The 21,967-nt window shown below is 41.7% G+C and overlaps 1 protein-coding gene across 1 annotated transcript in view; it reads left to right on the top strand.

Annotated features, from left to right (window-relative positions):
- The window catches only part of LOC106571404 (exostosin-1), a 303,773-nt gene that overhangs the window by 250,095 nt on the left and 31,711 nt on the right, over positions 1–21,967 (top strand). The window contains exon 5 of the mRNA XM_014144454.2: positions 20,718–20,837. Within this exon, the coding sequence (XP_013999929.1) occupies positions 20,718–20,837 (120 nt within the window). The remainder of the gene's footprint in view (positions 1–20,717; positions 20,838–21,967) is intronic.

Here is a 21,967-nt window from a genome sequence, read left to right as displayed (position 1 = left end):
AGAGCCCTGACTTCAACCCCATTGAATATCTTTGGGATGAATTGGAACACTGACTGCAAGCCAGGCCTAAACACCCAACATCAGTGCCCGACCTCACTAATGCTCTTGTGGCTGAATGGAAGCAAGTCCCCGCAGCAATGTTCCAACATCTGGTGTAAAGCCTTCCCAGAAGAGTGGAGGCTGTTATAGCAGCAAAGGGGGGACCAACTCCATATTAATGGCCATGATTTTGGAATGAGATGTTTGACGTGCAGGTGTCCACATACTTTTGGTCATGTAGTATAGTTGGCTACATTAGGTTCTATCATTTCACAATAGCCTTGAATCAATAGTTATTACTTCTAAACAAAATACTTTTGGGTGGATCTTTGTTGTTTGGTTTACTGTTTGAACAGACGCTGAGATTATATTTGATTATCAATACAAAATGGGCTACTTTGATAAATAGCCTATATAGCTTATAGATCAGATCAAGGAACGAAGCAACAACACTGCCCCCACGGCTACAGTCTCAATTTTCAGGTAGTACAAAGTATGTTAAATGCACTGAGGTATAATAAGAACGGTTATTGTCGGAGCGTATTAGAAGGAACCGCCCTTCTTGGCTCACATCAACACCATTATCCCAGAAACCCGAGACCCACTCCAATTTGCATACCGCCCTAACAGATCCACAGATGATGCAATCTCTATTGCACTCCAAACTGCCCTTTCCCACCTGGACCAAAGAAACACCTATGTGAGAATGCTATTCATTGACTACAGCTCAGTGTTCAACGCCATAGTGCCCTCAAAGCTTATCAATAAGCTAAGGACCCTGGGACTAAATACGTCCCTCTGCAACTGGATCCTGGACTTCCTGACAGGCCACCCCAGGTGGTAAGGGTAGGTAACAACACATCCACCACGCTGATCCTCAACACAGGAGCCCCTCAGGGGTGCGTGCTCAGTTCCCTCCTGTACTCCCTCACTCTTGACTGCATGGCCAGGCATGACTCCAGCACCTTCATTAAGTTTGCCGATGACACAACAGTGGTAGGCCTGATCACTGACAACGACGAGACAGCCTATAGGGAGGAGGTCATGCCTGGCCATGCAGGCCGTGTGGTGCCAGGACAACAACCTCTCCCTCAACGTGATCAAGACAAAGGAGGTGATTGTGGACTACAGGAAAAAGAGAACCGAGCACGATCCCATTCTCATCGATGGGGCTGTAGTGGAGCAGGTTGCGAGATTCAAGTTCCTTGGTGTCCACATCACCAACAAACTAACTGGTCCAAGCACACCAAGACAGTCTTGAAGAGGGCACGACAAAACCTATTCCCCCCAGGAGACTGAAAATATTTGGCATGGGTCCTCAGATTCTCAAAAGGTGTGCACCATCGAGAGCATCCTGACTGGTTGCATCACTGCCTGGTATGGCAACTGCTCGGCCTCCGACTGCAAGGCACTACAGAGGGTAGTACGTACGGCCCAGTACATCACTGGGGCCAAGCTTCCTGTCATCCAGGACCTCTATACCAGACTGTGTCAGAGGAAGGCCCTAAAAATTGTCAAAGACTCCAGCCACCCTAGTCATAGATTGATCTCTCTGCTACCGCACGACAAGCGGTACCGGAGCGCCAAGTCTAGGTCCAAGAGGCTTCTAAATAGCTTCTACCCCCAAGCCATAAGACTCCTGAACATCCAATCAAATGGATGATGCCCCCCCCCCCTTTACACCACTGCTACTCTCTGTTGTTATCATCTATGCATGGTCATTAATTTTAACAACTCTACCTACATGTACATGTTACCTCAACTAACCCATGCCCCCGCACATTGACACTGTACCGGTACCCCCCTGTGTATATTGTTATTTTACTGCTGCTCTTTAATTACTTGTTACTTTTATTCTTATTCTTACTCGTATTGGTTTAAACTACATTGTTGGTTAGGGGCTCATAAGTAAGCATTTCACTGTAAGGTCTACACTTGTTGTATTCGACGCATGTGACTAATAAAATTTGACTTGTGACGAAAAAAGACATTGCAACACTGCGCTTCGCACCTTACCTTCCGTCTCCGTAGTGTGTGAATTTACCTTAACAGTCTTGCTTCCGTCCTTCTCCTTGCCCCAATCTGTGCTCAAAGCAGGGACCCGCTGAACATATACAGTGCATTCGGAAAGTATTCAGACCCCTTGACTTTTTCCACATTTTGTTACATTACAGCCTTATTCTAAAATGGATTAAATTAAACATTTTCCTCATCAATCTACACACAATAACCCATAATGATGAAGCGTAAATAACAGATACCTTATTTACATAAGTATTCAGACCATTTGCTATGAGACTCGGAATTGAACTCAGCCGCATCCTGTTTAAATTGATCATCCTTGAGATGTTTCTACAACTTGATTGGAGTCCACCTGTGGTAAATATTATTTGGAAAGGCACACGCCTGTCTATATAAGGTCTCACAGTTGACAGTGCATGTCAGAGCAAAGACCAAGCAATGAGGTCGAAGGAATTGTCCGTAGAGCTTCTAGACAGGAAGGGTACCAAAACATTTCTGCAGCATTGAAAATCCCCAAGAACCCGTGGGCTCCATAATTCTTAAATAGAGGAAGTTTGGAACCACCAAGACTCTTCCTAGAGCTGGGAACCTAGCCAAACTGAGCAATTGGGGGAGAAGGGCCTTGGTCAGGGAGTTGACAAAGAGCCCGATGGCCACTCTTACAGAGCTCCAGAGTTCCTCTGTGGAGATGGGAGAAATTCCCTGAAGGACAACCATCTCTATAGCACTTCACCAATCAGGCCTTTATGGTAGAGTGGCCAGACGGAAGCCACTCCTCAGTAAAAGGCACAAGACAGCCCGTTTGTTTTTATGCCAAAAGGCAACTAAAGGACTCGGACCAAGAGAAACAAGATTGTCTGGCCTGATGAAACCAAGGTTGAACTATTTCGCCTGAATGCCATGCGGTGAAGCATTGTGGTGGCAGCATCCTGCTTTGGGGATGTTTTTCAGCTGCAGGGACTGGGAGACTAGACAGGATTTTCTGATGTTTTTCATTTGTATTTTTATTTATTGTTTACTTCAGTTTATTTAGTAAATACTTAAAACTGCATTGTTGGTTAAGGGCTTGTAAGTAAGTATTTCACTGTAAAGTCTACACCTGTTGTATTCAGCGTATGTGACAAATACAATTTGATTTGATTTGATTGAGGGAAAGATGAACGAATCAAAGTACAGAGAGATCCTTGCTCCAGGGCGCTCAGGACCTCAGACTGGGGTGAAGGTTCACCTTTCAACAGGACAACGACCCTACGCACACAGCCAAGACAATGCAGGAGTGGCTTCGGGATAAGTCTTTGAATGTCCTTTAGTGGCCCAGCCAGAGCCCGGACTTGAACCCGATCAAACATCTCTGGAGAGACCTGAAATTAGCTGTGCAGCGACACTCCCCATCCAACCTGACAGAGCTTGAGAGGATCTGCAGAGAAGAATGTAAGAAACTCCCCAAATACAGGTGTGCCAAGCTTGTAGCATCATACCCAAGAAGACTTGAGGCTGTAATCGCTGCCAAAGGTGCTTCAACAAAGTATTGAGTAAAGTGTCTTAATACTTATGTAAATGTAATATTTCAGTTATTTATTTTTTATACATTTGCAAAAATGTCAGAAATTTTGTTTTTGCAAGGGAAACAACTCCTTCGAGGTCTCAGAACGAGTGACGTCACCGATTGAAATGCTACTAGTGCGCACCGCTAACTAGCTAGCCATTTGACATCAGTGACATGACCCAGGCATTCACACACACTTCAAATGAAACGAATGGGGTGGTAAGTGCAGCACAATGCACACAACACTAAATGCTTTATCAAGCTAGCTATCGAGCAAGATGATGAAGAAATAATGTAATTGATAAGAGAATTATCTAATAAAGGTAAATGAATCAATAAACCATGATGAATTATTAGTCATACAGCATGGTTAATGAATAATCAATGTAATGATCAATGTAGTGATCGATTGGTCTGATTAGTTCCAGAAAGTCCAGGAACCACTGGAGAGGGAAAGAAATGTGTGTATGTAATTAGTGTCGAGAGCAGGGGACAGATGGTAAAGGGAGTAAAACTTCAAAGGGTTCCTAACCTTGAGGGAAAGGAACAGGCTGAGCTCTGAATAGTGATAAACAGTGTGTGAAGTCAATGGGGGATGCAGGTCACCAACAGTTTGTGTGTAAATGCATGTGCGTAAGTAAGCAAGAACTATAAAATGACTGTTTTGTTATCCTGACGGGAGAACGTTCTCTGACTAAAGCTACAGAAACCTTTTGCAGAAAGCTGAGTCCTTGTCTAATTATTTAACCCATTGTCTTACAAACCTTGGGCATTAGTCAAGGCGAATTGATTATTGATTATTATCATCAAGATATCAAATTATTCAAACAGTAATTCACTAAATTATCATACACTGCCAGTGCCAGTTCACTTGCTAGCTAACGGTAGCTAAACAATTAACAACGGAATTTTCCAGGTAGCACAACATAACTAGCTAGCTACTCCACTGACTCTCGGCAGCTAACAGGCAGCTGCTTTATTCAAAAACAAATCCATTGTGATTTAATTATGGTATTACCAGCGATGCTAGTTATCTACACTGAACAAAAATATAAACGCAACATGCAACAGATTAAAATGTTTTACTGAGTTTAAATAAATTCCTTAGGCCCTAATCTATAGATTTCACATGACTGGGAATACAGATATGCATCTGTTGGTCACAGATACCTGTTGGGGCTCGGGGGCAGTATTGAGAAATTTTGAAAAAAATATGTGCCCATTTTTAACTGCCTCCTACACCAACTCAGAAGCTAGGATATGCATATTATTAACATATTCGGATAGAAAACACTCTGGATTTTCTAAAACAGTTTGAATGGTGTCTGTAAGTATAACAAAACTCATATTGCAGGCAAAAACCTGTGAAAAATAGATTTAAAAAAAATGTGAATTTTGTGACTGTACTATTTAGTGTCATTGTTTTATAGATACCATAGTGAGAAAGGATTCATTTCGCAACACCTACGGCTTCCACTAGATGTCAACGATCTTTATAAAGTTGTTTGAAGCGTCTATGATAAACAGAGAGCAAATTAGAATGCAAGGAAGTTGACATGTCGTCACTTCATTTTTTGCGCCTGCGCATAAATCTGAGAAGCGTGAGTTTGTCATTAATTGTTTATCAAGACATAGGATAGGTTGTGTGAAAATATTACTGATGTTTAACGTTAAAAATGGACCAAAAGATTAATGCTAAACAACATTTGACATGTTTGAACGAACGTAAATAGATTATTTACTAGTTTTTTTTAGCTTTTCTGCGCGATTTTACACCCCCCCCCCACCACGTTTTGTGGGAGCCTACTGAACGCTAACTATTTGGTGTTATTTGGACATAAATTATGAACTTTGTCAAAAGAAACCACATTTGTTCCGGACCTGGGATTCCTGGCAGTGCCTTCTGATGGAGATAATCAAAGGTAAGGGGATATTTACAATGTTATTATCGATATTAGATGATGCTAACTGTATAGCATAGCTTATTGTTCTTAGCATAGCACCCCGTTTATTGCAAAATGTGATTTCCCAGTAAAGTTATTTTGAGATCTGGCCATTCGGTAGCAATTACGAGATGATAATATATTATTCTTTGAATGACAATATTATAATTTACCAATGTTTTCGAATAGTAATTTTGTTATGTTCACCGGAAGCATTTCAGAGAAGAAAAAATCTGAATTTCACGCTACTGTAAAATGCTGTTTTTGGATATAAATATGAACTTGATGGAACAAAAAATGCATGTATTGTATAACATAATGTCCTAGGAGTGTCATCTGATGGAGATTGACAAAGGTTAGTGCATAATTCTAGCTGGTTTCTGCTTTTGGTGACGCCTGACCTTGAATTGAAAATGGATGTTTGTACTTTTGTGGCTATGTACTGTCCTAACATAATCTAACTTTATGCTTTTGCCGTAAAGCCTCTTTGAAAATCGAACAATGTGGTTAGATTAAGGAGATGTTTATCTTTTAAATTGTGTAAAATAGTTGATTGTTTGAGAAATTGAAATTATTAGATTTTTGATGTTTTGAATTTCCATCCATGTTAGCAATCCCGACTCGGGGTTCATTGCTAACCTGTAGCCCCAACAGGTTAAAAAAAAAGTAGGGCCGTGGGTCAGAAAACTAGTCAGTATCTGGTGTGACCATCTTATATTGCCAGAAACTGGAAAATGCTGTTATACACGTCGATCAAGAGCATCACAAACATGCTCAATGGGTGACATGTCTGGTGAGTAAACAGGCCATGGCAGAACTGGGACATATTCAGCTTCCAGGAATTGTGTACAGATCCTTGCGACATGGGGCTGTGCATTATCATGCTGAAACGAGGTGATGGTGGCGGATGAATGGCACGACAATGGGCCTCAGGATCTTGTTACAGTGTTGTATCTGTGCATTCAAATTTCCATTGTGTTTGTTGTCTGTTGCGTATGCCTGCCCATAGCATAACTCCACCGCCACTATGGGGCACTCTGTTCACAATGTTGATATCAGCAAGCCGCTCGCCCACACGACTCCAGGATCTGCCATCTGCCTGGTACAGTTGAAACCGGGATTCATCTGTTAAGAGTACATTTCTCCAGCGTGCCAGTCGCCATCGGAGTTGAGCATTTTCCCACTGAAGTCGGTTACGACGCCGAACTGCAGTCAGGTCAAGACCCTGGTGAGGATGGCGAGCATGAAGATGAGCTTCCCTCTAACAGTTTCTGACAGTTTCTGCAGAAATTCCTCGGTTGTGCAAATCCACAGTTTCATCAGCTGTTCGGGTGGCTGGTCTCAGACGATCCCGCATGTGAATAAGCCAGATGTAGAAGACCTAGGCTGGCATGGTTACACGTGGTCTGCGGTTGTGAGACCGGTTGGACTTACTGCCAAATTCTCTAAAACGACATTGGATGCGGCTTATAGTACAGAAATTAACATTAAATTCTCTGGCAACGGCTCTGGTTGACATTCTAATTGTGTGCTCCCTCAAAATGTGAGACATCTGTGGCATTGTGTTGTGTGACAAAACTGCACCTTTTAGTGTGGCCTATTATTGTCCCCAGGTGCACCTGTGTAATGATCATGCTGTTTAATCAGCTTCTTGATATGCCACACCTGTGAGGTGGATGGATTGTCTTGGCAAATGAGAAATGCTCACTAACAGGGATGTAAAGAAATGTGTGCACAACATTTGAGAAAGATTTCTGGGGTCTTTTATTTCAGCTCATGAAACATGGAACCAACACTTTACATGTTGCGTTAATATTTTTGTTCAGTGTAGTTGTGGTCATATGGCAAGTATCTATGGAAACATTTAACTGCCTAAACTCAATTGGAAATGCAAATGTGGAAATTATAAATCAATATCATATTTGCAATTTTGCATTTTTGGTGACAAAATTCTAAATGAAATGCAACAATATTGCAGATATTGCATTATCATTTTCATGATTGAGTATGCATAATGTCTGCCTATTTGAAAAAGAAGTAGCAAAGTGTGACACATTTAAAAATCAAATGTAAATGCTTAAAATGACAAATCATTTATCATGTTTGCCATTTAATTTCCTTGTTGTGATGCCATGAATTGTGACAAAAATAAAAATAATTCTCAATTGACAATTGACAATGCTTTTCCATACTCTGTGTGGTTTGACTGTCAAAATTCAAATGATCAATTGCTGTGCTTCATTTTGCAATTTCGTTTCCTCATTTGAGTTATCATTTTCGACCTGTGTTGATTGTAAATCAAACTGTGGGCAGGATTTCAATAACATGAGGTGGAAGAGAGGTTGCTTGTGCTTGCTGGCAGCAGTCACTTTCGGTCATAGCTCTATCGATGTGACACCAGCCAGTGCGAAACCCCACAGAAGAAGAAAACACCCAGTGTGTGCGAGGAGTTTGTGGGAGGGGACTATAAATCTCAGTGGAGGGGATATGGGGAGCTACTAGTAGCCAGCTAATTAGCTATTATATGTAGCTAGCTACTGGTAGGTTAGATAGATAGCTAGTAGCTAGCTGGCTATGAAGAAATGCACTATTGGCTAATGTTACTGGCTAACGTTACCTTCACAACAAGACATCATCGTGGCACACCTTTAGGTACGGTAAGTATTTTTTTTGTCTTGTAATTTCACATTTGGAAGCAATAGTGTGCAACTGCAGCCCGCAATTCGGATGTCCTGCATGTGTGCATGCAGGACACAATAGTGTGCAACTGCAGCCCCCCCGAGCAGGAAGCCCCCCCCCCACTGTCTACCGGTCACAATGCCACTGTGTACTAGCTAGCTTGATAATTAGCAACACTGTGTGCTAGCTAGCTTGCTTGTTAGTTAGCACACTGTGTCGCCCCGCCTGCTGTGTACTGGAGTCCTCCTTAGGACTAGCTGACTATGCTAGCACTCAGCGTTCTTCACTCCTGCCAAACACCTGCCCTCGCTGTCGTTAACAGAACTGCGGGAAAGCAGTAACCGTCTGGCGGGGCGAAGGACACTGTTTACCGGTGTACGGCTAGCAAGCTACCGTTGTAGCCCCTGCCCCTTCTTCTGTGGGGTTTATCAGCGGCTGGCATCCAACGTTATTGTGCATTAATGCCACCTAATGTACTGGAGCGCCCCCGCCCCCACCTGTCCTAACAAAAATATTTACCAATAGAAGTATAAAGAGCTGTTCCTGCAGATGCAGGAATTCCCACATGCAGGAACTCCCCGAATTGCGGGCCGCAATTGCACCCTTCTCTTTGGAAAGTGCCTTGAAACATTTAGCTGGATAACTAGCTAGATTGCTAGTTATCCAGATAGCTAGCAAGCTATGATGCACTAAAGTTACTCTAGAGGGGATGATTAATGGTATGTTGCTATTCAAAAACAAGGGAATTATCTGAAAGCATGTAATTAGACTTTATAGTGTAACGTCATATGTAGAATTGAACATTTTGTTTTACTTTTGTTCTCTTTTTGGCACAGCTCTCACACTGTGTGTGTGTGTGTGTCTCTCTCTGTCCGTCTGTCTGTCTGTTATAGCATGTCTGTGTGTCCATCTATCTGTTTAGGAGTTCCAGATATGGCTGCAGGAGAGTAGTGGCGTACAACACTGGAGGGCATCTTCACTGAGCAATGAGCACATGTAGGTGTGTACAAGCAAGTATCCTTTATAAAGTGCTACCACTTGGATAGAGGCAGAGGTTGCAAGCGTAGTTTTACGTTTTATTGTCACATGCACAAGTACAGTGAAATGCCTTTCTTGCAAGCTCTAACCCTAACAATGCAGTAAGCAATAACAATGTAATACTGGAAAATAACAAGGTAGAACAAAAACATAAGCAATAAGAAGAACACGATAAAGTATGTAAGCATACTATATACAGGGTCATTTCCAGTACCATATTTACAATGTGCAGGGATACTGGATTGATATAGGTAGATACTGTATGTATAGGGATAAGCTGACTGCGCATCAGGATATATGATAAACAGAGTAGCAGCAGCATATATGATGATTGTATGTGAGTGGGTGTGTATAGAGTCTGTGTAAATGTATGTGCATATTATGTAGGTGTTAGAAAATTATGGAGTGAGTGTTTGTATGTGTGTTGGAGAGTCAGTGTGTGGAAGTGTGTAGGGCCCTGTGAGTGTGCATAATAATAAAATACAAAGGTCAACTCGGATAGTCTGTGTAACCATTTTGTTAGCTATTTAGTTAGCTATTTGCCTTTTTTATGGCATGGGGATAGAAGCTGTTCAGGAGCATGCTGGTGTCAGTCTTGATGCGCCGGTACCGCTTGCCATGTGGAAGCAGAGAGAACAGGCTATGGCTTAGGTGGTTGGAGTCTTTAACGATTTTCCGGGCCTTCTTCTCACACCGCCTGATATAGAGATCCTGGATGACAGGATGCCCAGTCCCAGTGATGTACTGGGCTGTCCGCACCATCCTCTGTAGCGCCATGCGATCAAGAGCGGCACTATTGCCATACCAAGCAATGATACAGCCAGTCAAGATGCTCTCAGTGGTACAGCTGTAGAACAATTTGAGCGACCCATGCCAAACCTTCTCAACCTCCTAAGGGGGAAGAGGCACTGTCGCTCCTTCTTCACGTCTATGCGCGTGTGTGTGGATCATTTTAAGTTCTTAGTGATTTGGTCACCAAGGAACTTGAAGCTCTCAAACTGCTCCGCTGCAGCCCTGTCGATGTAGATGGGGCTGTTCTCGCCCCCCCACCCCTGTTTCCTGTAGTCCACGATCATGTAGCACCCTACATACAAAAGCTTGCATTGCAAAGAGAAGAAGCACAGATAAAGGAAAAATACTTATCTCCATGTACGACCAATGGAAGATCCAAGCCCGCAAAGCAAGAGAGCAGCTAAAGTCAGACATAACAGAGAGCCAGCTGGCATTTCTGATCGACATATTGGAGAAAGGAAAGGATGATGTCGTGAGCAAATATCTTGAAATCCGAGATCATATCACACCGTCAACTGAGTTAAGGCGTCGTGTTGACGCATGTGAGGCAGTTACAGCAGATATGAACAAAATTGCCTATGAAAGGATATCAGTCATTGATGAAGAGTTTGATGCCAAACAGGAAAAATGTAATTTCCATGAGTTACTTGATCGCGACTACACTCATATACGAATCTACTGTCTCACAAATGAGTCACACGTCTGTGTAAAACAAGTATCGTGTCTTTGGGCACCATTAAACTGAAGACAAATTTATCAAATAACTCCCTGTAATTATTATTACGCGATTAAACTGATTAATCGTTTAACTGTAATTAACTAGGAGATCGGGGCACCAAGGAAAATATTCAGATTACAAAGTTATAATTTTCCTAATATAACTTTCCTATATTATAACATTATATATTATATTATAGTATCTGACCGATTATCTTCTGGTTTAAATGGTGTATTTTACCTCGTCCAGTCTCATTCCAAACGTCGTAAATTGTTGTATCTGCACGAATCCAGTCTTCACTAAGTCATCCATACATCAACTGTCTTAAAATCATTTATTTACTAAACAAAGTAATTCACAGAAAGCATACAAACAGTAGTTATCGTCACAAAGAAATGGTAGAGTAATGTGCCCTAGTGGGCTAAACCGGCATGGCGGCTTGTTAAACAAACAAGGGGGTTGGGGGCAGCGGAGAAGGCACACATAGTTGATAAATATTAACAACTGATATGCTAATCCTTTGCACATGAACGCTCACTCATTCGGGAACAATTGCAATCAATATATATTTACGCTCTGTCTGTCGTCGGGATCCTTGTTGGAGAGTTTTTGTCCTGTTGGAGAGTTTTTGGCCGCGTTCTCTCTCTCTCTCTCGGTTAGAATGGATCTTTCAAAGCGACATTCATTAATGTCGTTATAGAATGGATGTTTCGTCGGTCTTCGCGTTCAATGATATCGAATTTCTAGCTGCAGACTATTAATTAATATCAAAGACTTGTTATTATTCTGTCGGTATCGATAGTCTAAAAGTTTAACCACGTGGTATGGTTAAACTTCAGTAGAGGGTTACATGGTCAAACCTATTTGCCAACTCGTAATGGAGTGGAGGCCTGGTCTAAAGAAAGAAATTCTGGGTGGGGGTTTTATACTGAACATAGAGAAGGCTGTCACATGACGCCTTGTCCTGTCTGTGTCCCTGGGGGTGTGCCGATGACTTAGTTAAGCTTTTGAACAGAAATACAATTCTCTCACATTAACATCTCAAAATATTCCAAATAGCTTTAATCTTATTAAATCATTTTATACAACCATTAGATGTAAGTCTCATCGATGAGGCTAGTATATAAACCTTAGTATGGTAATATGGCCATATTGTCTCTAATGAGCCTCACAAAATTGTACCAAGCGGACCAGTTCGTAGCTGGATTCTTCACCGATCTTTTATACCTTCTCCGGAACATAAATGTCTTTCGGTTCTCCAATTCTGTGAGGTGGAAGAATTCCTTTGTCTCTCTATGAAAACCCACTTTGTCTCAAGACTGTGGCCTGTTTGGCAGGACATTCCCTTTGGAATTTACGACCGCCTTCACACAGCCTTGTGTCAGAAGTATAGAGGTCGGGGGATGGTGCATAGAAAACCCAGAGGGCAATGTCATGACAAAAGTTACACAAACCTTGAACAATAGTCAAGAATTCCCCATTTTCCAGGACTTTGCTACTTTTATGACGATGGAAGCAGAGATTGCCTGCAATCCGATAACTTCTTTCTATGCTCTCCATTCACCCGAATGTACCACTGAGAAACAAAATGTCAGGGAGACCAAGAGGAACAAGACAAGTGTTCTCTCAGCACTCAAACAATCACAGATAGTGAGAATCAAAGTCAGCCAAAGGAAGTGCAAGGCCTTCGTGTATGTTTTGCCAGGACAACAAGCATCAGCTCCATGGCTGTTCTAAATTCATGACCAAGTCTCTGGATGAGCGACAGAAATATGTGAAAGAAAATAAGCTTTGCCATAGGTGCATGAAACCTGGTCACAGTGCAAAGAACTGTCATAATCGCCATACCTGGGACACCTGCAAAGGAAAGCATCCCGCGTGTCTCCACGATGACAGTTATGTAAAACACTTTCCTGTTTTACATAACTGTCATTGTGGAGACACCTCTGCCAATTTCTTCCCCAAATAATATGGACGAGGCAGCAACTGCATTGTCCTTCTCCAGCTACGTGGAGTGACAATCTACTAACACTTCCATGATTGTACCAGTGTGGGTGTCATCAACGAACAACTCAGATGCTGAAAAACTTGTCTACGCCCTGCTTGATACTCAGAGTGATACTACATTCATTGACCAGGAAGTGAGCAACACTTTACAAGCAGACATGTATCCAGTGAAACTGAAATGAACTACTATGATAGGACGTGACACAGTTGTGAAAAGTGAAAGAGTCTCAGGGCTTCGTGTGAGAGGTTACAGCTCCACCATCCGTATCGATCTTCCTCCTACCTACACCAAGGATTGCATACCTGTAAACCGCACCCACATTCCGACCTGTGAAACGGCCAAGCACTGGAATCATCTCTCCACAGTAGTAGATGAAATCCCACCACTGAAGGATTGTGAGGTTGGGCTTCTGATAGGCTACAACTGCTCAAGGGCAATGGCACCAATACAAGTGATTTTAGGTGGAAATGATGACCACTACTCTGTTCGAACTGACTTAGGATGGAGCATTGTGGGGCGCTCATCGCCATTCCTCGATACACCAAGTGTCGCTAGTCTGTGTCACAGAGTCATTGTCAAAGAGATCCCCTCAGTAACCCCTGCAGATGCTATTCACATTCTGGAGTCCGATTTCAAGGATGCCAGTGAAGATGGCAAGACCGTGTCTCAGGATGACATCCTCTTCCTGAACAAGCTAAATGATGGTATAAGGAAAAATAGTCATGACCATTATAAAATGCCCTTGCCTTTTAAGAAGAGACCCGATCTACCCGACAATAAACAACTCGCCATTGCTCCCCATTCAAGTCACGTGGGTGGCGTCTGGGAGCGACAGATCAGAATAGTGAGAGGTATCCTTAGCTCCACACTCTCACTCTCTTCTGGTAGACTAGATGATTATTCTCTACGAGTCTTCTTCTACGACGCAATGGCAATTGTAAACAATCGCCCACTCACCATTGACAACCTCAATGATCCAAACAGTCTTGAGCCACTCACCCCTAATCATCTGCTTACTATGAAATCTACCACAGCTCTACCTCCTCCAGCCAGATTCATCAGGGAGGACATGTATGCTCAGAAAAGGTGGCGGCATGTTTAATATCAAGCAGAACGGTTTTGGAGATGCTGGCGAAAAGAGTATCTAGCCAACATCGCCATCAGACAGCGCTGGCACACCCCGACGAGAAACCTGCAGTTTGGTGACATAGTGATGATGAGAGATGATGATCTGCCTAGAAATGAGTGGCGGATGGGTAGAGTCTCAGAGACTACTGTTGATAAACATGGACTTGTAAGGAGAGTCAAAATATGTGTTGGTGATCGGAGGTTAGACAAGACAGGCAAGCGTCTCACCAAGCTGTCAGTGTTCGAACGCCCAGTTCAAAAGCTGGCTTGTTGCTGGAGACTGGTTAAGATATATGCTCCCCAAATCTCTTTACATCCTATATCTAACCATGATCTCTTCTATTTTTGAGTCATTTGTGCTATGATTCCATACCCTTCTGCTACCCTATTTCTGGTCTTAGGTCATTTAAAGTACAGAAATCATTTGTTCTTTGTGTATATCATGTACATTGTTCCAAATCACTCCTGATTTAGTGGGAGTGTAAATGAACCCTTAAAACGAGTGTCCAATCACAATGTCTGCTCTATATTTGGACTTTTATTTTCTTGTATGAGCTTTCTATCCTCACTGTATATTTGACAGTTTAGTGTGACTTTTATTTTGAAAGCAGGTTTTTTGCCTTCTCTGTTTTACGCGCCAAGGGTATATGGGAAACGGACACAAGAGAGGAAAAGGAAAATACGTTTTTGTTAAGGTTGTTCAAGCACCCAAGAAACAACGTCAGAGGACAAGCTCTTACGGTGTGTTTATGGAAATGATACCGCATGAAACTTTCATGAACCATCAGTTTGAGAGTTGAACATGCTTTCAGCTGGGGATGCTACAGGGACCGTACCAGAGAATCTGTAAGGGAGCAGATGATCTATGAGTTCTTATGAGTTCATGTTGTCTGATTTTGAAGGCTACAAAAGTTATTTTGGGAAGAAAATACTTTTCTATTTTTAGCTCATTTGATCCCGACCTGACAGTGTGCCTTTCAACCAGTCTTTTTTTGTGTTCCAACCCTGTCATTGCTGTGTACAGGCAACCCCAGCAGGTCGTCCAGCAGCCCTCCAGCAGCCCTCTCCTGTCTTCCAGTTGATGCTGACCAAGCTGCCCACCATCACAGCAGCACCTAACCCAAACCCTTTCCCTACCCCTTACCCTAAACCGGGTTCGTATCATAACCCAACCCCGCCCCTTATCCTAAACCGGGTTCGTATCCAAATCCCAACCCTACCCTCCCCATACACTGATACATCACACTCTTTCCCTTCTTTGAGCCCACCTCTCTCTTTATTTATGGTTTTGTTTAGTCTGATTTTGTTTTGACTCCTGTTTTAAAAAATTTTTATTTAAGTTTTTACAATTTTAAGAGTTGTATAAGTCTTATTATTCGTATTCTTATTATCATCATCATCATCAGACGGGTAAGGATGTTCTCCCATAGCAAGCAAGGGCTGGAGGGGCACCAAAATGGCTGAAAGATGCCTTCATGCCCTGATCTGCACTCTGCTATTTCCCTTCATGGACTAAAGCGCAATGGATTTGTACAATTGGTTAGTCTAGTTCAGTGTTCTTATTTCTTGCCTAATGGGCAACAGTGTGAACATTGTCATCACTACCTTTGCTATAACACCTCATTGAACTACTCAATAAGACCATTCTTGGGTAAATTGAGTGAATGAATGATTGGTTATGACAACATGCACTAAACCGGAACATATGGTTGTGAACAACAAAAACAACAGGATATGTGAATTCAATTGTGACTAGTGCACTTCATACGTTGTACATTGATAATCTTTGTCTCCATCCATGCTAACACTTTTGCATAATTTGTGCTTCTTTTTCACAGACAGTTTTGGATGATGACCTGTCTCCATAACTGACAGGAACCGAGAAGGAATATCATCACCAATGATGCTACTAATATTTCTAACTGTACTGATAAGGAAGAGGGAAGACATCCATTGTCGCTGAACTGCTTGACGTGTTCAGTCAAAATTACAGTGCCACTTTCTTACCAGTAGTCACATGTTCAATAAGAAGTTCTATACAATACCGAAGTGTTTTTGCTCTATAATGAGGCTCTGCCAATCATATGTTATCGAGAAAACCTACAGTAGCTGAACACTGTGATAGTAACCTGTTTGTTGAACAACAGTGATTCTAAGAACAAGAATAGCTGTTACCTATAGGACAATGTATCTATCACAGGTCACCAAGGGTACAGTAAGGTAAAACCTTAATAAAATCATTTGTGATGCTTAATTGTGCATGCCTCTCATTTTCCAACAACTTAATATGCAATAAAGTTATACCTATGGCTTGCATAACCAACCCAGTTTCCCTTGTTAGTGTTCTCCCTGAGATTTGAAGGTTGGACAGTTCGATCCCTGGCCGATTCATACCAGACTGTAAAAATGGGACCTGATGCGTCTCTGCTTGGCACTCAAGTTAGATTGGGGGTAAGGCCCTGCGATTGACTAGCGTCCTATCCAGTTGGTGTACTGGTACATCAAGCTGCCTCACACTACAGAAACAAGAGATAGGCTCCTGCTCCTATGAGCCGTTGTGGCTCACACAAGCAAAGTCTCACGCAAAGTTACCCTCTTACTTAATTTGACTTGCAGCTTTAACAGTATTGAGTCAAGGTAAATAAATGGGAGATAAATTCACCTTTCAGAGGACAATAACCTAAAACGTAAGGCCAAATCTACACTGGAGTTCCTTACCAAGAAGACAGTGAATGTTCCTTACCGAGAAGACAGTGAATGTTCCTTACCGAGAAGACAGTGAATGTTCCTTACCGAGAAGACAGTGAATGTTCCTTACCGAGAAGACAGTGAACGTTCCTTACCGAGAAGACAGTGAACGTTCCTTACCGAGAAGACAGTGAATGTCCCTTACCAAGAAGACAGTGAATGTTCCTGAGTGGCCGAGTTACAGTTTTGACATAAATCTACTTGGAAATCTATGGTAAGACTTGAAAATGGTTGTCTACCAATTTGAGAGCGCTTGAAGAATTTGGAAAATAATAATAGGCAAATATTGTACGATCCAGGTCAGTAAAGCTCTTAGAGATGTACCCAGAAAGACTCACAGCTGTAATAGCTACTAAATATGATTCTAACATATTGACTCAGGGGTGTGAATACTTATGTAAATTTGATATTTCTGTATTTAATTTTCAATAAATTTGCCAACATTTCTAAAACATGTTTTAACTTTTTCATAATTGGGTATTGTGTGTAGATGGGTCAGAGAAAAAAAATTTTTTAATCAATTTTGAATTCAGGCTGTAACACAACAAAATGTGGAGTAAATCAAGGGGAATGAATAAGGCACCATATATTTTTATTTTATTTGTTGGACCAGAATGATTTTAGTAGGTTATTTCCATCTACTCATCTTTTAAAATGTGCTGACTTGCCTCTCACCACAGCCAGCTAGCTAGCTAACGTGTCTAACATAGATGGCTAACTATAGTACATATACTAACGGCTGTCCTAGCCAGTATAGCAAAGATTATCTGAGTCATTCAGTAGATAGCACAGCTTCGCCTCTTCCTCTGTGATCCAGAAATACTTTACAAAATTAAGAGTACATGTTTTTCTGTCTGAGCATAGCTGGGTCATTCCTACTTTGTGGTGCCTTTTGGACCTCAACACTTTTGGAGAGAAAAAAGGTATATTTTTGTGTTTTAGTATTCTATCAGAAAAAGGACATGTTTGACTTTCAGAAAAAACATTGGTCAAGCTGAGGCACTTATTTTTTTAGGTGCATTTTCCAACCTGTTAGGTGCATAAGGGTGGAAATGTGGAGCCCAAATTAGCCATAGCTCTGTGAGTGAGAAAGATTGAGCGAGTAAAATGGTCAACACTTTTAACTGGATTCTTACTTCTCTTTCAAACATATTTTAACATTTAGAAATTTGGTTAATTTTCTCTATAATTTAGCCTAACAGGGTGGAAATGTATGAGTGGGACATACAGACTAACAACATGAAACATGGAAAAATAGATCAAATGGAGTGTCTATATTTATGTACTTTTGCACCATTGTTTTCCCACCAAAGAAATTATGACACTTCCTGAATGTGGTGTCATTTTAGAAAGGGGTTATTTTCATAAATGGAGAATTACAACAAACTAACAGATTGGAAAGTGATATCAGAGGCACAGAAAATCGTAAAATAAAATATTAAGTACAATAATCATGAACAAAAGTAATTGATGAGAGAGAATTTAACTAGGACTATAAAATAATATTATATTTTAAGGCTTATTTCTCGTGGAAGTTGATGAGTAACACCCGGGGGACATGGCAAAAAAGCCTACATCCACTGAAAAAAAAGTTTTCAAAATTATTCCCTTTCAAGATCCATATTTTTGTGTGTTTAATGTAAGGACACCTGACCTTTTATATTTAAAGCCTTTTGGAATTCACATTTTACACTAAATATAAAGTGATGTCCTGGGGACAGAAAAGGCACTGTAGGCACCGCCTAGTTAAATAAAGGTGAAATAAAAATTAAAATAGGTAGGAATGACCCAGCTACCAAGCCCAGGCAACCTCTTCTGCCTCCGTTACCAAAACCCCATCCACCGTGTTTGATTGGCAGGTCTAACACATCGAAAATGAAAACGCAAAGGAGCAATCAAGAAAGAAAATAGCAAAATGAAGCATAGCAATTGATTTATCGAATTTGATTGATCATTATAATTTTGACAGTCAACCCACACAGAGTATGGAAGGTAATTATCAATTGCAATTGATAATTAATTTTCTTTTTGTCACAATTCATGTGGTAACAAGAAGGAAATGAAATGGCATTTACATTTCGTTTTTAAGTGTAAGAGTGTTGCATTTCCAATTGAGTGTCGGCAGCTAAATGCTTCCATAAGTATCAACAAGGGCTTACTACAAATTCTAGCTAGCTAGCAACAACATTAGTGCAGCTTGCTAGTTAGTTAACATTTGCTATAGATAGCTACAGCAGGCGTACGCCTGTAGAAAGCTACTGCCACCTTGTGGTCTGGAGTTTTTTAAGAGGCTGATCGGCGGTTGAACAGTGCTATCTGAACAACAAAAAGTTGACTGCCGACACTGAGCAGAACTGCTAAGTGCTTGTCAGCAGTCCGAACACGTTTTGTAGAACCGCAAGCAAAGTGGTGGCAGAACAAAGTCATGCAGCCCTCAGTTATTCAGAGTGTGAATTAGATACAAAAGGATGCTAAAAGGTGAGGAAAGTTGGGAAAGTTAGGATTAAGTCTCTACTGATTTGTAGTCTTCTGTTGTGTTTAGATGGTTCAATGTAAATGTATTCCATTTAGATCTATTTTCTTATCAAAACCCATCTTCATAAAGATTAGCATGAGGGGTTTCTGGGAAAGAACCAACTAACTCTGCTTGAATTACAAGCAATTCAGAAACTTTTGTAAAATCTCTACAATTTATTCACTCAAACTCAAAAATGTATTCACTCAAACTTACATATATCTAATGTAAAGATAATCCGCTACCATGAGTCATAGTAGGCTATCGTGAGCTTTAAGAGCTTGAAATACACTCCTATGTATAAACAGACACATAAACAAGCTTATGAGTGTCAAGATAATAACTTATATCCAGCTTTGTTTACAGAGTTGGTAAAGTAGCAAAGCACAGCCCCCACACCATACGTGTGTGTGTGTGTGTGTGTGTGTGTGTGTGTGTGTGTGTGTGTGTGTGTGTGTGTGTGTGTGTGTGTGTGTGTGTGTGTGTGTGTGTGTGTGTGTGTGTGTGTGTGTGTGTGTGTGTGTGTGTGTTGGTCCATAATGAGAATGGAGGACCAACAATGTTTTGGTTTTATACAACAATCAAGTTGCTGCACCTGCTGGTAAAAATTGAATCTCTTTACATTCAATTATGTGGAAGAATGATGCACAACAACCCTGCACAACATGTGGAGTAGCTTATTCCCCCACAGAGGAGACACATAAACACTGATGGAGAGATAGAGAGGGAGGGGGAGGATTTGATTTGCCTAATGTATACCCTGCCTCTGAGTGTATTAAAACTAGAGATACTGTCACTGCCAAACATCAGCTCAGACAGACATTGTTTTCAGGCTTCAGGGGGGAGAGGGGGGCTCTCTTTGTGATTTCGGGGTTAGAAATGTGACATTCATGGTGACTGCTGATTTGTCTTCCTGCCCCCTCTCCTGCCACGTGTCACATTGTGAATTGTATTTTCTGTGTTTGTTTGTATAATTGATGAAGAGCTCTGAGAGGAACAGTAACAGTACAGAACAGTGATGCGCTGTGAAACATGAGGTAGTGCTATCTGTTAGTTAGTAGGGTGTGATAGTGTTGTGTTTTAGCCATAGGAGTGACATGATCCCTAACTTAAGGGCTCAACCTCTCTCACACAAGGCTGGTTTACTAGCCCATAACGTTTTAACACCTCGGTTTCTCTCTAGCAGTATGAACTATGCTGGAGCAACACCTTGAGAGGATAGTCCTCAATTGGAACGGTATGCCAGTAAATTATATTGTCCTCTTATTAGTCCTCTAAGGCCTACCACATAGATGACAGTGTAATTTGACCATTGAGGACCATCGTTAACGATGTCATTGGTCCCTCAAGTTATAGCCACTAAAGGGCCATTCGAATCCTACAGAGAGGTGTTGCTATGGCTCTCATGGGTGGAGACAGTGTGTCCATGGGCCTCCCTCGTGAAGGAGTATTTCACCTAATCACATCTGCCCAGAGAATAACCCATGTGCCCCCACTCCCTCACATTCGTTTACATTTTCACTCTGTCCTTTTTTTTCCAGGTTCCTTCAATTACCAGATCTGTGGACCATGACAAAATATTGGCGCTCAGGCAGCAGACTCAGTTCCTCTGGGATGCTTATTTTTCTTCGGTAGCAAAAATAGTATTAACTACATTAGAGGTAAGCTCTCCCATTTATAGAACTGTTCATTTGAATCAAGAGTGGGTGGGAGCGGGTTGGGAGGATTGCAGGGCCAGACAGCCAGCAGCCAGGATAACGGATAGCCTTTTCTATAATGTGCACAAGTGGCCAGGATGAATTGATGGTGCCTGTACAACAGCGTTTCCCAAACAAGTTCTTAATTTCCCCTGGTTTGTTTTTTCTTACTCCTCCTGACAGCCTGGCTCTTACTTTGGGAGTGTTTTCACTATACTCTCTCTTCTGTCTCAGTCTCTGGGGGGAAACAGACACAAAGGGCTTTCATCAGGCTCTTCCCCAGAACAGACAGTCAGTCAGGACCTGCCATGATCAAAAGAGATTGCAGTGTAGCAGTTTCCTCTGGCATCTTAAATGTCTAGAGACTCTCATGGACTAGAGTACATAGACAGGTAGCTGGGGGTTCCTTAAGCAAAACTCCCCCTTGTGCTATACTGCTACTGTTTATTGTTGTCACACCCCCAAATATAGTGTCCCTCAGAGCAAAGTTAAAATAATTGTCATGTTTCCCCTGGAACAATCAGAAAACCACTTTTTATGGTCTGATGTGTGGAGAGGAAGCCACGGTATGAGGTGTTTTGGCCTGCAGGTATGAGAGGAAGGGTTCAGCAGGGTAACATCAGAACATTCTCATAGTCTCTCTGTTCACCCCTCTATCTCACTCACCATTTTGAGGGTTTTACTTTGGTCTGAGCTTTTCCATAGGTTTTTATATTAACACACTTTCACTTATTGTTGTATCACTGACCCATTCAGAACCTACTCTGTTATGATAGTGTTGTGGGCTCTAATTTAGAACTCACTCAACAGACACTCCAACCTGTCACCCATATGTCTTTGTCCCTGAGGTTTTCATTTCACTTCTTCATTTTGAGGGTGACCGTGTTTAATTTCTCCACTCTCTGTCTTTACTCTCTTCCTCTGTCCATTCAATTTACCACTTCATAAAGGAAATAATGACAAGGAGGGTTGAGGAGGAGGGGGAAAAGAGAAAGTGAGGAGGATGTATTATAGGCATTCCGCCATGGTTCTTCAAAGGGAGCCACAGCAGCACTTTGTGATGAATTGGATTAGGGCCGGGCGTTGGTTTTATG

Source organism: Salmo salar, chromosome ssa15 (assembly GCF_905237065.1).
Source record: "Salmo salar chromosome ssa15, Ssal_v3.1, whole genome shotgun sequence".
NCBI lineage: Eukaryota > Metazoa > Chordata > Actinopteri > Salmoniformes > Salmonidae > Salmo > Salmo salar.
The sequence above is the reverse complement of the archived record's forward strand: the minus strand, read 5'-3'. Positions and strand labels throughout refer to the sequence as shown.